General features: G+C 52.0%; 1 protein-coding gene across 1 annotated transcript in view; it reads right to left on the bottom strand.

Annotated features, from left to right (window-relative positions):
* The window catches only part of RTN4RL1 (reticulon 4 receptor like 1), a 72,160-nt gene that overhangs the window by 55,843 nt on the left and 2,558 nt on the right, over positions 1-13,759 (bottom strand). Inside the window, exons 3-5 of the mRNA XM_042967239.1 lie at positions 13,439-13,587; positions 13,238-13,341; positions 7,461-7,545 (exon numbers count right to left, since the gene is read on the bottom strand). Coding sequence (XP_042823173.1) covers positions 7,461-7,545; positions 13,238-13,341; positions 13,439-13,587 — 338 coding nt within the window. The remainder of the gene's footprint in view (positions 1-7,460; positions 7,546-13,237; positions 13,342-13,438; positions 13,588-13,759) is intronic.

The following is a 13,759-nucleotide window of genomic DNA, read 5'->3' as shown; positions in this document are numbered from 1 at the left end:
AATGAGGAAAAAGGCCATGAGAAGAGGACTATGGCATTCGTTTCGGTTCTCAGTGTCCCCACAGAGCCTGGCACACAGTAGGCCCTGGCATATGGCTATTGAATAAGAGGCATTGGATGATAAAGACAGAACAACAGCAGTGTCTCACTGAGGCCTTGCTACGTGCCTGGAAGGCACTTTACAACCATTTGTCAAGAATTCTCAGAACCCCAAGAGGCAGGTCGCATTAGCCCCATATTTCAGATGATGAAACTGAGGCCCGCAGAATTAAAAGCATTTGGTCAGGCAAGGTCAGGCAGCTGGTAAGTGGCAGAGCAGGGCCCTGGTTCCCACTTGTCCTACTCCACAGCTCTTGGTCTCATCTACTTGGCTCAAGATACAGAGACAGCAAGGAAGCCTGGGAAGACCAGAAATAAGTTCCAGAGGAACCAGGCAAAAAACAGTGACTATTTCACAGATCCAGAGATGAAGACCCTGGGCTGGGACTGGGTTTTCCTCTCTGACTGGGGAGACCTTGTTTGGAAGAGAAGGAAGAAGCCACTGAGTAGAGGTGAGGGCTTAGGCAGGTGGTTGCTGGGTGATGCTTTCCATTGCTCCCCCTGCATTGTCTCAGGGGCCTTCTCCTGACCCTGGGCAGAGGGGTCAGGGAGGTCAGGACAGAGTCAGTCCTCCCCCGACAGAGTAGCCCTCTCTGCCCAAGGTGAGCCATCCCCTCTGGTCCTGAGACTCTTGCTCCTGGCCACGGCTGGCCTGTGTCAGCCTGACCACTCAGACTCAGCTCTGGTCACAAAGAGGCAAAACTTCACAGGGTATTGAGATCTGGTCTGCAGGAAGGATGACACAGGATGACACAATGTTACTACTAACATTGAGGGCATTTGCTGAGCCCCTGTCCCAGTCAAGTGCCAAGAACTTTATCAGGATTAGCTTGTTTCATCTTTACCACCTTACAAGGCAGGTACTCTTTTTTTTTTTTTTTTTTTTTTTTTTATTCTTGACAGAGAGAGACAGAGCACAAGCAGGGGAGGGGCAGAGAGAGAGGGAGACACAGAATCCGAAGCAGGCTCCAGGCCTGACGCACAGAGGAGCACAGAGCCCGACTCGGGGCTTAAACTCAACAGACCACGAGATCATGACCTGAGCCGAAGTGGGACACTCAATCGACTGAGCCACCCAGGCGCCCCAACAAGGCAGGTATCTTATCAGTTGTCCCATTTTGGAAAAACTTAAGTTCAGAGAAATCAGGTCATTCCCAGGATTTGAACCTGGGTCTGGCCAGATCCTGTGTGCCTAGCCAACCCACTAGGAGGGGAAGGGCTTGTCCGCTGACCCCTGCAATGAGCCCTCCCTACTGGCCTCCACTAAGCAAGGAGAGCCACTAGCACTGTGTCCTCTGCTGGGTTACAGGAGCAGGAAGAGACTGGGGACAGGGTCCTGGATAGATATGGGGCACGTTACTAATGTTACCAGCCAGGAAGCAGCCTGCTTTGGACATTCTGGAGTACTCATCAGCCAACCACATCCTAATGGATGTTGGGCAAGCCACAGCCATTCTCTGGGCTTTGGTCTCCTCAGTTGAGCTATATAAGGTCCCTCCCAGCACCAAATATGAAAAGGCCTACAAAACTGTCAAAACCACACAAACCCCCTGGTCCAAATCAGGAGCAAGGAGAATGCTCTTCCTCAAAGTCCATCCTCAGGAGTTTTTGGTTCTACCCCAAACCCAAGGAAAACTAAAGCCTCTATACGTCTCCCCCTCTGGTTCACCCAAAGCCTGTTTCACTAGAGACCTAGGCCATGTTCACGGCCACAACACACGTGTACACACACACACATACACACACAGGGACCTTCCTCCTCTGCAAATAGCCAGAAGGCTTCAGGTCTAGCTGGCTGCTACTTGGGGTAGTATCAAGCCCGCCCACCTAACAGGTGTCACTGACACTGCACGATGGCCTCCATACACCTGGCTCTCTGTAAAGACCTTGGCCTCTCACCCTTCTTTCCTTCTCCTGCTCAGCAGTCCATACAGCACATGGACTAAGGCATGGGCACAGGTGTTGGCTGACACCTCTAACAGCAAAAAGCTGGAAACAGCCTCTGTGCACAACCTGAGGGGATGGGCAGTCATACAATGGAACATTGTGCAGCCATTAAAATAGGTTTAGAATTACCAACCTAGAGGGGCGCCTGGCTGGCTCAGTCGGAAGGGTGTGCGGCTCAATCTTGGGGTTGTAAGTTCGAGCCCCACGTTGGGTGTAGAGGTTACTTAAATAAATAAAACTTAAAAAAAAAAAAAAAAGAGCTGGGGCACCTGTGTGGCTCAGTTGGTTGAGCGACTGACTTCAGTTCAGGTCATGATCTCACAGTTTGTGAGTTCGAGCCCCGTGTCGGGCTCTGTGCTGACAGCTCAGAGCCTGGAGTCTGTTTCGGATTCTGTGTCTCCCTCTTTCTCTGCCCCTCCCCCACTCATGCTCTTTCTCTGTCTCAGAAATAAACATTAAAAAAAAAATTAAAATAAAAAAGAGAGAGAGAGAGAAGTACCAACCTGGAAATTACTCACCCTAATGTTTGAGATACACTGTAGATTCAACAAGACAGGGCCCATTTGCATGAATGTGGGGAAGCGGCACAGGATACCCCACACTTCATTCTCCGGGGTGTGGGATTACAGTGATTTTCTTCCTTTTGCCAATCCAATGTTTTCTGTCATGGGTATGCATTATTTGGGGAGTTCAAAAATTCTACGCAGTGGCTGATGAGTCAACCGACCCTCCTCCTCCCTGGTTCTTAGGTTTCTGCAACAATCGGGCTCCCCCCATTCTGTTCTACAACTGAGAGGCCACCGCCCCATGCCACGAACAGCCATCACGGTCTATGTACACTTGTCCCTCGCTCTCCAATCTTTCCAACCTGCCGGTTCCTTCCGGGCCCTCCTCTGCCCACAAAGCCTTTGAGCCACCTGCCTCACAGGCTTGAAAACACCTTCTCTGTCACCCTACCCTGGCCTTTCACTTCCGGTGTGTGGCTTCTCTCTCCCATCAGATGGTAGATTTCCTGAGTGCGGATGGGTCACTCTCTTCCCACAGTCCCTGGCCCAGAGTGAGAGTTTGGTTATTTAGGAAACAAATACAAGAGAGCACAGGGGCTCAGGCCTGGTCTGAGATGATGGTCTAATTGGGGAGAAAAGGCTGATGTATAAAATGAAAAAGACAAGACCATACACAGAATTAAGTTCTGTGTTTCATGCTTTGGTATAAAAGGGAAGAGCTTATGGGAACTGATCTGTGACCTTGTACTCAGGCTGCAGACTGGGCCACGTTAACGGCCGATAAGGAGAAGTGTCTGATCTCAGTGAGAAAGAGGGATGCCTTAGACAGATGCTCTGGTTTGTGCTTTGGCTCCTCCCCCTAGCCAAGTGGCTAATGGACTTGGGACTGACACCAAGCTCTAGTCCTCTCCAAAGGAACTTGAAACTACTCCCTGGGCTATACCCGAATGCCAGCCCTGCCTACAGCCCCAGCCCCAGCCCCAGCCCCAGCCCCAGCCCCAGCCCAAGGCAGCCAGGTATTGTATCAAGAACACTCCCACCTCAGGGCCTTGCACTTGCGGTTCCCTCTGCCTGGAGAGCTCTTCCCAAGCAGAAGCAGCTCAGATAGCTGCAGAGAGCCCTCCCTCACTTTACTTGGGCCTCTGTTCAAATGTCGCCTTTACCAGAAAAGCTTCCCAGTCATTCTAAAATACCTCTCTGGTCACGCTCTGTTCCTTAATTAACCCTCTAACAGGCTTTTCTTTTCTTTCTTTCTTTTTTTTTTAATGTTTGTTTACTTATTTTGAGAGAAAGAGATAGTGCGAGCAGGGTAGGAGCAGAGAGAGAGGGAGAGAGAGAGAGAATCCCAAGCAGGCTGCGGGGTTCAATCCCATGGTTCATGAGATCAGGACCTGAGCCCAAATCAAGAGTTGGACGCTTGATCGACTGAGCCACCTAGGCACCCCTAACAGGCTTTTCTCCTAAGCACCTATCCCTACTTGACAGAAAACAGCCACCAGGAGGCTCAATAAAAAGAGAAGACTTGGTTTTTATTCATCCTCCATCCTTTTTATTCATCGCTCCATCCTTAGCCCCACGCCAGCAGTAGGGAGGTACTCAATGGCTGTTAAATGTTTGTCAATGGAGAGACCCTCCCATACTCCTCTTGGCTGGCAGAATAAAAGACAGCCAGCACATCCATGGATCGACAATTCATAGGTGACTGGGATCTATAACATGGTAAACGTGGCTGGCTCAACTGGGGTCTTCCTTCTGGGATACAAAGAATGTGAGGCAATTAGCAGCGGGAGGAGGTAAAAGGCCATCTTAAAGAGCAAGCAGCCCTGGGAGACCATATTGGGCTTTGTCCAAGGTGACAAGTCATGGGTGCAGACAGTGGGGCAGAAGCCGGGGCAGCTGGGCTGGGGGGAAGGAGAGGCACCACAGAGAGGCTGCGGCCTCCTAGAGCTACTCCCTTTCCTGGAGGCTTCTGGAGTCCCACTCTCTCACTCATCTCCTTGCAATAACCTCCCATTTCCAGCCAGCTACCTTGAACCCCTGCAATCAGATCTGTCCACTGGAGGAAGCAGAAATAGCACCCCACCAGGGGCGGTGGGCCAATTACAGGAAGATGCGAACCCGCCGCTACCTCAAGGCAGCCCCAGGGCCCACGATTTGGTGGCACAATGTCCCCCTTGCCCGGTGCATTCTCCTAAGTGTGGCCCCGTGAACTGCCTTGGCCTCTCCCTCTGCTCAGAGGTTTTATTTAGATTGCAGGCCTGGGGCCTGGACAACAACCTGGGAGCCCTCCCTCCCTTCGAAGAGAAGAAGCAGTTCAAAGTAACAAGTCATTTTCACAGATGGGAGAGAAGACAAAAGAGGCCGGCTCCTCACCCCAGGCACCACCTGAGCTGGGCTTATCTCCTCGTGTTCGGGCCAGTCTCATTTAAACATTTCAGATCTCTGAAGCCCAGAGCGTCCACAAGAGGTTTTTATTTGCCACAGAATCAATAGTGCAAATTTTGTTCTATAAAAATCTGCCAAGTACAACCTTAAACTTTTCAGAGTGAGAGTGCTATTTCTTTTCCCAACACAGCTCCAGTCCTGTTAGATGTCCTCTGTGGTCCAGCTGGCCCATCTTTCTGTACCTCCTAGCTTCCTGGGGCCACAGAGGAACAGAGCTGGGCTGGGGTGAGGCAGCAGCAACCCTGGGCCCTGGACGAGCCATGTAGCCCCTCTGAGACTCAGTGTCCTCATCTGTAACCTGGGGCCAGTAGGACCTGCCCTGCCTTTTCTGCTTTTAACGAGGCACTGCAGGGGCACCTGGATGGCTCAGTCAGTTGAGCACTTTGGCTCATGTCGTGATCTCACGGCTCGTGGGTTCCATCCCCACGTTGGGCTCTGTGCTGATAGCTCGGAGCCTGGAGCCTGCTTTAGATTCTGTCTCCCTCTCTCTGCCCCTCCCCCCACCACCATTTTCTCTCTCTCTCTCTCTCTCTCTCTATTTCAAAATAAATAAATGTTAAAAAAAATTTTAATGAGTCACTGAACAGGGAAAGCTGTAAGATTTGGGGAGAAAAAAATGTGTGTCTTCTTGGTTGCTGGTACTAAAGCCGCAGCCCAGAAGCAGTCAGGTATTGTATCAAAAAATGCTCCTGCCTCAGGGCCTTTGCACTTGCTGTTCCCTCTGCCTGAGAGCTCTTCCCAAATAGAAGCAGCTTGGATAGCTGCAAAGAGCTCTCCCTCACCTTACTTAGTCTCTGTTCTTTTTTCTTTTTTTTTTCTTTCTTTTTAAATATTTATGTTTTTATTTTGAGAGAGAGAGACAGAGCATGAGCAGGGTAGGGGCAGAGAGAGAGAGAGAGAGAGAGAGAGAGAGAGAGAGAATATCCCAAACAGGCTCTGCACAGAGCCTGACACAGGGCTTTATCTCACAAACCATGAGATCATGACCTGAGCTAAAATCAAAAGTTGGATGCTTAACCAACTGAGCCATCCATGTGTCCCTCTTTTTCTATTTTTTAAGCTCCAGATTATCATGGTTTGATTTTTTTATGGTTACAGAACAATTTAAAAATTAGATTAAAAAAAATTTTTTTTGAGAGACAGACAGAGCACAAGTCAGGGAGGGGCAGAGAGAGAGAGGGAGACACAGAATCTGAAGCAGGCTCCAGGCTCTGAGCTGTCAGCACAGAGCCCGACGCGGGGCTCAAAACCACAAACTGAGATCATGACCTGAGCTGAATCAGACGCTTAGTCAACTGAGCCACCCAGGTGCCCCTAAAAATTAGGTTTTAAAACAACTTAAAAATTAGGTTTTAGTACTAAGTTTTTTGGGTTCCAACTTATGTGTACAATATTGAATCAACATTTCTTTCTTTCGTTCTTTCTTTCTTTCTTTCTTTCTTTCTTTCTTTTTTAATTTGAGAAAGAGAGAGTGTGTGTGTGATAGTGGGGGAGAGGGGGAGAGAGAGAGAGAGAGAGAGAGACTGTGAGTGGGGGAGAGGAGCAGAGGGAGAGAGAGAATCCTAAGCAGCAGAGGCTTGATCCCACAACCCCAGGATCATGACCTGAGCTGAAATCAAGAGTCAGACGCTCAGCTGACTGAGCCACCCAGGCTCCCCTGAATCAACATTTCCAAACAATTCATGAAGACATGACATTGGTTACTGATTCAACACTATTCACCCAGTGTCACTATGTGCTACATTTTATTTTGTGCCGGATGCTGTTTTAATCGGGTCCTGATAGGAACAGCAGAGCGCATGCTCAGATTAATTAGATGAGTGCATAGTAGTCAGAGAACCTGGGTAGGGAAACCCCAAGAGATAATGTCATTCGCCCCACCTCCACCCCACCCTGGGGCTGAGGGGAGGAGGCTCTCTTGGACCTGGAGCCTCCCTGGCAGGAGCTGTGTAGCAGATGCTGTGAAGGCCTGCCTATCCCTGGCTTTCAACATTTCAGCACACACCAGCCTGACTTCCAACTGGCAGAACCTGCATTTCTTTGCCGGAGGGCTTTTTCTAGCAGTGGGGCTGGCTGTGCTCACCCACAGAGCAGGCCAACAGTGAGGGGGGAATGAATCCCTACACCAGGAACAACACTCAGCCAATGATGGATAGGAGCCGCGTATAAATACCCCTACTCCCTCCCTCCCTTGTGTGGAGGGAACTTTGAGGTGCGTGTTCTAAGACTGTATCCCCAAATTCCCCGGTGGACTTGAGTTCTGGTTGCCCACAGTGTTAATTTGCTCAACCACAGGCCCATTATTGGCTTCTTCCCTTCTCTGTCACACTTCCGACTCGCCTACTGGCATTTTCTAGGATGCCTCCCAAATATACATCTTAAACTTGAATCCTCTTCTCAGGCTGCACTTCTGGGAAAATCTTTGGGGGATGATGGAGGGACATTAGAGCTCACAGTGACTCACCATGGGTTGAACCCAACTGGAAGCGAGAGGGTGGGAGCTCATTGCTGACGTTGGACAGGCCAACCTCCTGCGACAGAGAGCAGATCTGGAGGGGCAGGGGGTAAAGAGTAACCGGTCTCCTCACTGAACTTACCTTCCAATGAGGAGGGCAGATAATGTAAAAGCAATTGTAATCAGAAAATGATAGGACGCCCAACTGAAAAGTCTGGACCATCCCCCGAAGGAAAAGAAATCCCTGAAGGTGTTTAAGCATGGGAGGGGATGAGAGCAGGTGGCATTGTAGAATGTGGCCACAGCGTAAAACCTGGATTGGGTGAAGGCAAGAGAGGTGGCAGGGAGCTGCCCATAAGGTCAGGGAGAAGAAGGCAGTCCAGGCTAGGGTGGAGGCAGGGAGAGGGGCAGGTGTGAAGGCTGCTGAGGGGAGAAGGGTAGCACTTTGAAATGGACTGATGGGAAGGGGTGAGGTGAGAGGGGTCATCATCGAGGGCCCGGTTCTTGAGCTGAGGGTGCCTGGGAGGTTGATGGTGCCAGATGCCAAGATGGTGGGGGTATGTGGGGAAGGAGTGGGTTTGCTGCGAGCTCAGGTAGAAGTAGGAGGAGAGTTTCAGACACGTTGAGTAGGAGGGGTCTGTGCGGCTGCCAGTGGAAGCAGCGCTGGGCGCAGGGGGGTGGGCGCGGTGGAATGGATGGCCCCGGACAGCAGAAGCAACACCTCGGCTGAGATGGATGTGCGGGAGTTAGCAAGCAGAAGCTGCGGCCATGGGCGTGCAGAAGTCCCCCCAGAGGTGAGAGAGGGGGTGAGACAGCGCCCAGGGCGATGCTTGGGGAGGTGCCACGCTTGAGGATGGCAAGAAGTAGTGGGGTTGGCAAAGTAGGCTGAGAAGGAGCAGCCTGCTCTGTGGGCGAGCAAAGTAGGGAAAGACCAGGGGAGCTGCCATCAGGGAAGCCAAGGGGAAACTGTGGCCAACAGAGTCAAATGCCACCAGAAGGTCAGATGAGCCCAGGAAAATGTCTGGTAGGGTCAGCATCAAGCCACAGTCGAGTGACAGAGGACACAGCCGGAAGTCTGGGTGGAGGAGTAAGAGGGAGGTGAGGGCAAGGAGACGCCACGTGTAGACAGCGCCTCTCAGAGTCACAGCGGGTCCAAAAGGAGAGCGGGAAACAACCCCTCCCACGCAGGAGAGAGCTGGGCCTCCCGTTCTGCAGGCAGTGTTGGGTCCCTTTGTTAACACGCAACACACAGCACACCCAGTGGCCTTCCTGTGGGCGCTGCCTTGCCAAACAGGACCACAGGAGACTCCCTGATCTCCTGGAGGGGCTGTTGGGATGGCAGAGAGGCCAGAGCTGGAGGCCCCTGTCCCCAGCTCTGATCAGGGCCACATACGCTTATCTGTTTTATACTCTGGGCTCTGTCAGTGGCTATCATTCGAAGAAACTGCTCTACTTCCAAAAAACACTTGAAAAGTCATCAATCTAGTCAGGTTACAGATGGGGAAACCAAGGCCCAGAGAGGAAGAAACGTACCCAGGGTCCTAGTGAGTCAGCCACAGAGATGGAACCTAACCTAACACAGCCCTGGGACTCCAACTTTGGTATTCTTTCTACAACCCCACAGTCCCTAGGAAGAAAAGGGCCACGGCCAAGCCGAAGCCGGGGTCACACAGAGCTGCTGTTCGAGGCAGAGCCTGGGGGCCGGTGAAAATAGAGACAGACAGGAGAGGAAACACCAAATGACACACTGAGCACAGCACATACCAACGAGGTGGCCCTTGGCGCGGGAACAGAGCTGCTGGCCCCCAGCGTCAGGCCTGCCCAGCCTGCCCCACATCGGCCACAGCGTGACCTACCGGGCCCTGCCACCCCCTAGGCTGGCCAGCCTCAGCTGGGCAACCCACTGCCCTGCACGCTCCTTCCTTCTCCCAGACTGCTCAGACAAGCCCATGAATAGAACATTAAAGGCAAAACCTTCTAAAAGAAAAAGCAGCTCCCTGGTAGGAGTCGCCCCACTAAATGTCAAATACAGAGCAAGGCTTCCTGCCTTGTGTGCTTCTCACTAATGGAGGCACCTTAGCCTCCATATCCCCATCATCCAATCGCCCTATAAATAAATCATTGTGAGAAGAATGCCAATTTTCCCCCCAGGGCCTCATGAATCTCTCTATACAAGCATATGTAAAGGCCCCCTTCACTATGTGTTGGCACAAGAGCCCGGAGAGAGATGGCAGGCTCTGCGAGGGCAATTTTAGAGGCAGAAGCAAACTTTCATACCACCTCAGTGGGCTGAGAGCCGGGAGCCCAGCTTTTCTCTGATGTGAAAAAGGCTCTTCCTCCATTTCCCATGGACGCACCCTGACTATGCTGCCACGGCCCTCTGGGATCAGCCCAGGGAGCCGCCAAGAGGCCCAGGTCCAGGGCCTGCGGAGGTCTGTCTCCTAGAAGCCACTTGGCGCCCCCAGCCGTGCGGAGGAACCTGGTCACCGACGTGCAGTGCACGGAGCACTGGCCCACTCACCCCTGGAGTCCCCCACTGAGCAGCTCGCCAGCTCACCAACGGCACCAACGCGGCACCCAAGGTCAGGTGCCGACATAGGCTCCAGGGCCAGTAGGTCGGGCACATGCACTCAGCACACTGCCGGCTCGCACACCAGAGCTTGTTGCACGCTAGCCAGGTGTGTTTCTGTGCGCGCGCGCGCACACACACACACACACACACACACACACACACAGTATTGTGCCAACACGGAGGCCTCCAGGGCAACTCTTCTGAATCAGAGAGCAGAGCTGTTTGCTGTTTTGGATCCCAACTTCGCTGACTGATTAGACAATAATCACAGGCTCGGAAGAACCAGCCTATCTGTGAGATCAGACACCTTGCCTCACCATGGTGGATGAGAGCTCTCACTCAGAGGATTCAAACATGTTCTGAAGGGGGCAGGAGAAGTCCCTTCTAGAAGACCACTCTGAGCTCTGCATTACAGTCCAGCTAACAGACTAGGGCTGGGCCATGGGAGCGCCACCCCAGGAGGGAGGGAGAACCCCAGAGGTGGGGGGGCAGATACAGGTGGAGGGACCTGCCACTACCATCCACCTGAGCCACATCCTGGGGCCGTTGCTCTCCACACAAGCACCAGCCAGTCTGGAGGGTGGCTGTTCACAGGTCTACGAGGTTAGCCAGGAAGAGCAACATAGTGGCAAGATCCAGCCCCCAAATAAACCACGTCCCGGCCTTTCTCAAGGGCACGAAAGCAGGCAGGATGGTGCTGGCCCACTGTCCCATCTGTGTCATGAAGAAACCACAGCAGAAGGCAGTAGGTGAGGGCATATCTGCCCAAATACAAAGAGGGGCAGGGAAGAAGAGGATAGGTGGGACGATGACTCAGGGTCCTCGAGCCCCAGGCCCCAGCCGGAGATGCTCCTGGGGGTAGACCAGAAGGGGAGTGCCTGGGAACTACCAGGGAGCTCTGTAACAAGATACAAATGATTCATCAGTGTCCAGCATCCCGCAAAACAAATGTCACAGGAATTCAAGGCAGATGGGCACGTGAGACAGTGGAGTTTAGGGGTCAAGAGAACAAGTGAAAGAGTGTGGTGGCAGACAGATCTGGGATTGCATTCTGACTCAACAGTGTGTCAGCTGAGTGACCCAGGACAAGGGACTTCATTTGTCATGCCTCAGTTTCCATATCTGTATAGCAGGGGCAAGTACAGACTGACCTCAAAGGGTGATTATGGAGATCACATGACATAAGGTGTGGAGTCACTCAGCCAGGCCCATCAGTAATTACAAGCAGCTATTGCCACTGCATGGACACGGATGGGCACAAGTGGATCTTTGCTGCCCCTGTTTCCAGCCAGCATCCATACCTCCTCCCAGTGGGTTCAACCACGCATGCTCTAAGACCCAAGGTGGCTTTGCCTTGCCGTGGTGATGGACACCAACCAAGTCAGCGTGCCTCCTCTCCCCAATTCAAAGGCATCCAAGGAAGTCCCTGCTCTGGGCCCCTTAACCTTGGAGCTAATGTCTCCCTGGGTCTTCTCCCAGGCCTTGAGGAAACCCTCACCCTGAAGTCCCTGTCCCACTCTTCTCTCCGACTCGCTTCTACTCAGGGTGGCCTGGCCAGCGCACCCGAGAAAGGGCTGCTTCCGGCACTCTGCGCGGAGGTCCTGCCTTCTGCTGTCCCTGGAGGCTCTGTTCCCGTTTCACCAGCTATTTTGCTTCCTTGGCCATCTGTTCTCTCCCTGTCATCTCCTCTCTGTTTTAACCTTAACCACTACTTTGCTGCAGATGGTACCAAACAGATCCGTTCTTGACATCCTTCATGATGCCTGCCCCCTCCTTCTCATCTCCAGCAAGCGAACTTCTGCTGTGTCCTTTTTCAGGCTGTGACTCCAAAGCTCAGAGTTGAATTCACCCCACAAGCCTCCCTCCTCAGCCTCATCTGCTGTCAACTATGCCACAGGTCAGGGGACAGACACCTGCATTTTCCTCTTCCTAACAAGACTTCCCCTTTTCGAACCTGGCCAAGAACCTCTGCTGGTGTCAAGTCCACCGTCTGCTCCAGTTATCTACCTGGTGTCCATAAATAGTGCCCTTGAACCCTCTAGAGGGCTCAGGAGCAGCAGCCCGAGATGGAGACCACAAACTCCGGGATTCCTTCCTGCAGTGCAGGAGCCCGTGTGCCCATGCTCGGAGTTTGGGTCTGGAACAGCTTGTCTGTCAAAAATGGACCTGAGAGCTGCAATGAGGATTTGGCCACGTATTGGCATGACAGGAATCGAACCAAAACACATTTTCTGTGTGGTCTGAGCTCACAAGGGAAACAATACGCTGCTTTCCTTGCTTTTATTCTGGCTACTGATGAGAAAATGCATGCATGGGCTTTATTTAGCAACTCGCTCTGCCTCTCTTCTTCTGTTGGTTGTGTCCCGGTGCTCCCCTAAAATTCCTCCTCCTGGCTTCTCTTTTCCGGCACAAGGACGAGGAACTTTGAGGAAAGAAGCAGCCCAGAGTTTCCCAATGATAGAAGCTGTTTTGGTGACATTGGTTCCACCAGGCTGCATTCCCTGAGCGGGACAGAATTAGGCTGGGAAGACTGAAATTCCACTTCTGCACCGGGGTTTGGGATACAAAAGCCTCATATCTCAACCCTCTCAAGCAGGGCTCTTGTATTTCCGCTCTACACTTCCTCTGCAGCGGAAAGAGAAGTGTCTTGGCTGTTGGTGGAACACTCCTCCCTTCTCCTCTCCATCGGAGCTAAACAGGGCCATGTTATGGATAGCTCCAAGAGATGGAGCCTGCTTACCCCTGGCCACATGGAGACTCTCAGGTCACCTAGGGAACCTCAGGGATCAAATGGACGAAGCACTGACAATCCCATGGTCCCTTCCTCCCTCTGCCTCCCCTCCTTCTTCACACAAAGGAGACCCAATCCAGCCACCAGGCCAGCCCATCTGGCTATGGAAACCAAAAGAACAAAATGCATCTTACTGGATTGCAGACCTTAATCTAGCTCTTGCTGAATTATTCAAAGATGGCATTAACTTATAAATGAGTGTGTTTGACTGATTTTGTGGTTGATGTACAGATAAATTCTAATGAAAGACAGCTACAAGATTTTAAATTATTAATTAGACTGCCACTTAACAAAGCCTATTTGGCACTCTATTTCCTTGCTTAACAAGACAAAAACTTTAAGGACAGGTTCTTTATTAGCCCAGAGGCTGTTGATTTGCCTTCTGTTTTTATAGCTCTAAAAATGAAAACCATAGATCCTGACCTTAAGCAGGCCACTTCTGGCAAAGCAAAACCCCCAACAGGGCTGCTCTTTCTTCCTGGATGGTGCTGGGTGGCTCGGGGCCTGGCTTGCTCTGCCTGCCTCTCATCTCTGACCAGAGGCTTGCTTTTTATATCCCTGGTTCTGCCAGGGTAGGCCAGGAGATGGAAAAGAGGGCAGGCAGCAGCTGAAGCCTTCAGCTACTAGCGCTGTCAGCAGCAGGATCCACTGACGACTCAGGCTGTTCTGGTTCACAGAGGTGGGGCTGTGGCCAGTAGAGTCCTTTCCTGAAGGGATGCAAGGCAGCGCACGCAATTCCTAAAATGTCCTGCCAGAAGACAGGACCCAGCTTGCTGTAACAGGACAACCAGAAATCAGAGCAATGACCCTCATGACCGAATGCCTACGCTCACTGCCTTCCTCCTCTGGGCCTTCAGACACTGAGCCTCCTAAATCCACAAAGCACTCCATTGTCAAGCCCACGAGCCCAACCCTTTACAGAAAAGAGGGTTTTTCTCTTCCACT

Source organism: Panthera tigris, chromosome E1, assembly GCF_018350195.1.
Source record: "Panthera tigris isolate Pti1 chromosome E1, P.tigris_Pti1_mat1.1, whole genome shotgun sequence".
In the NCBI taxonomy this organism is placed as follows: domain Eukaryota; kingdom Metazoa; phylum Chordata; class Mammalia; order Carnivora; family Felidae; genus Panthera; species Panthera tigris.
Note: the sequence above shows the minus strand (reverse complement) of the source record. Positions and strands in the feature narration are given on the sequence as shown.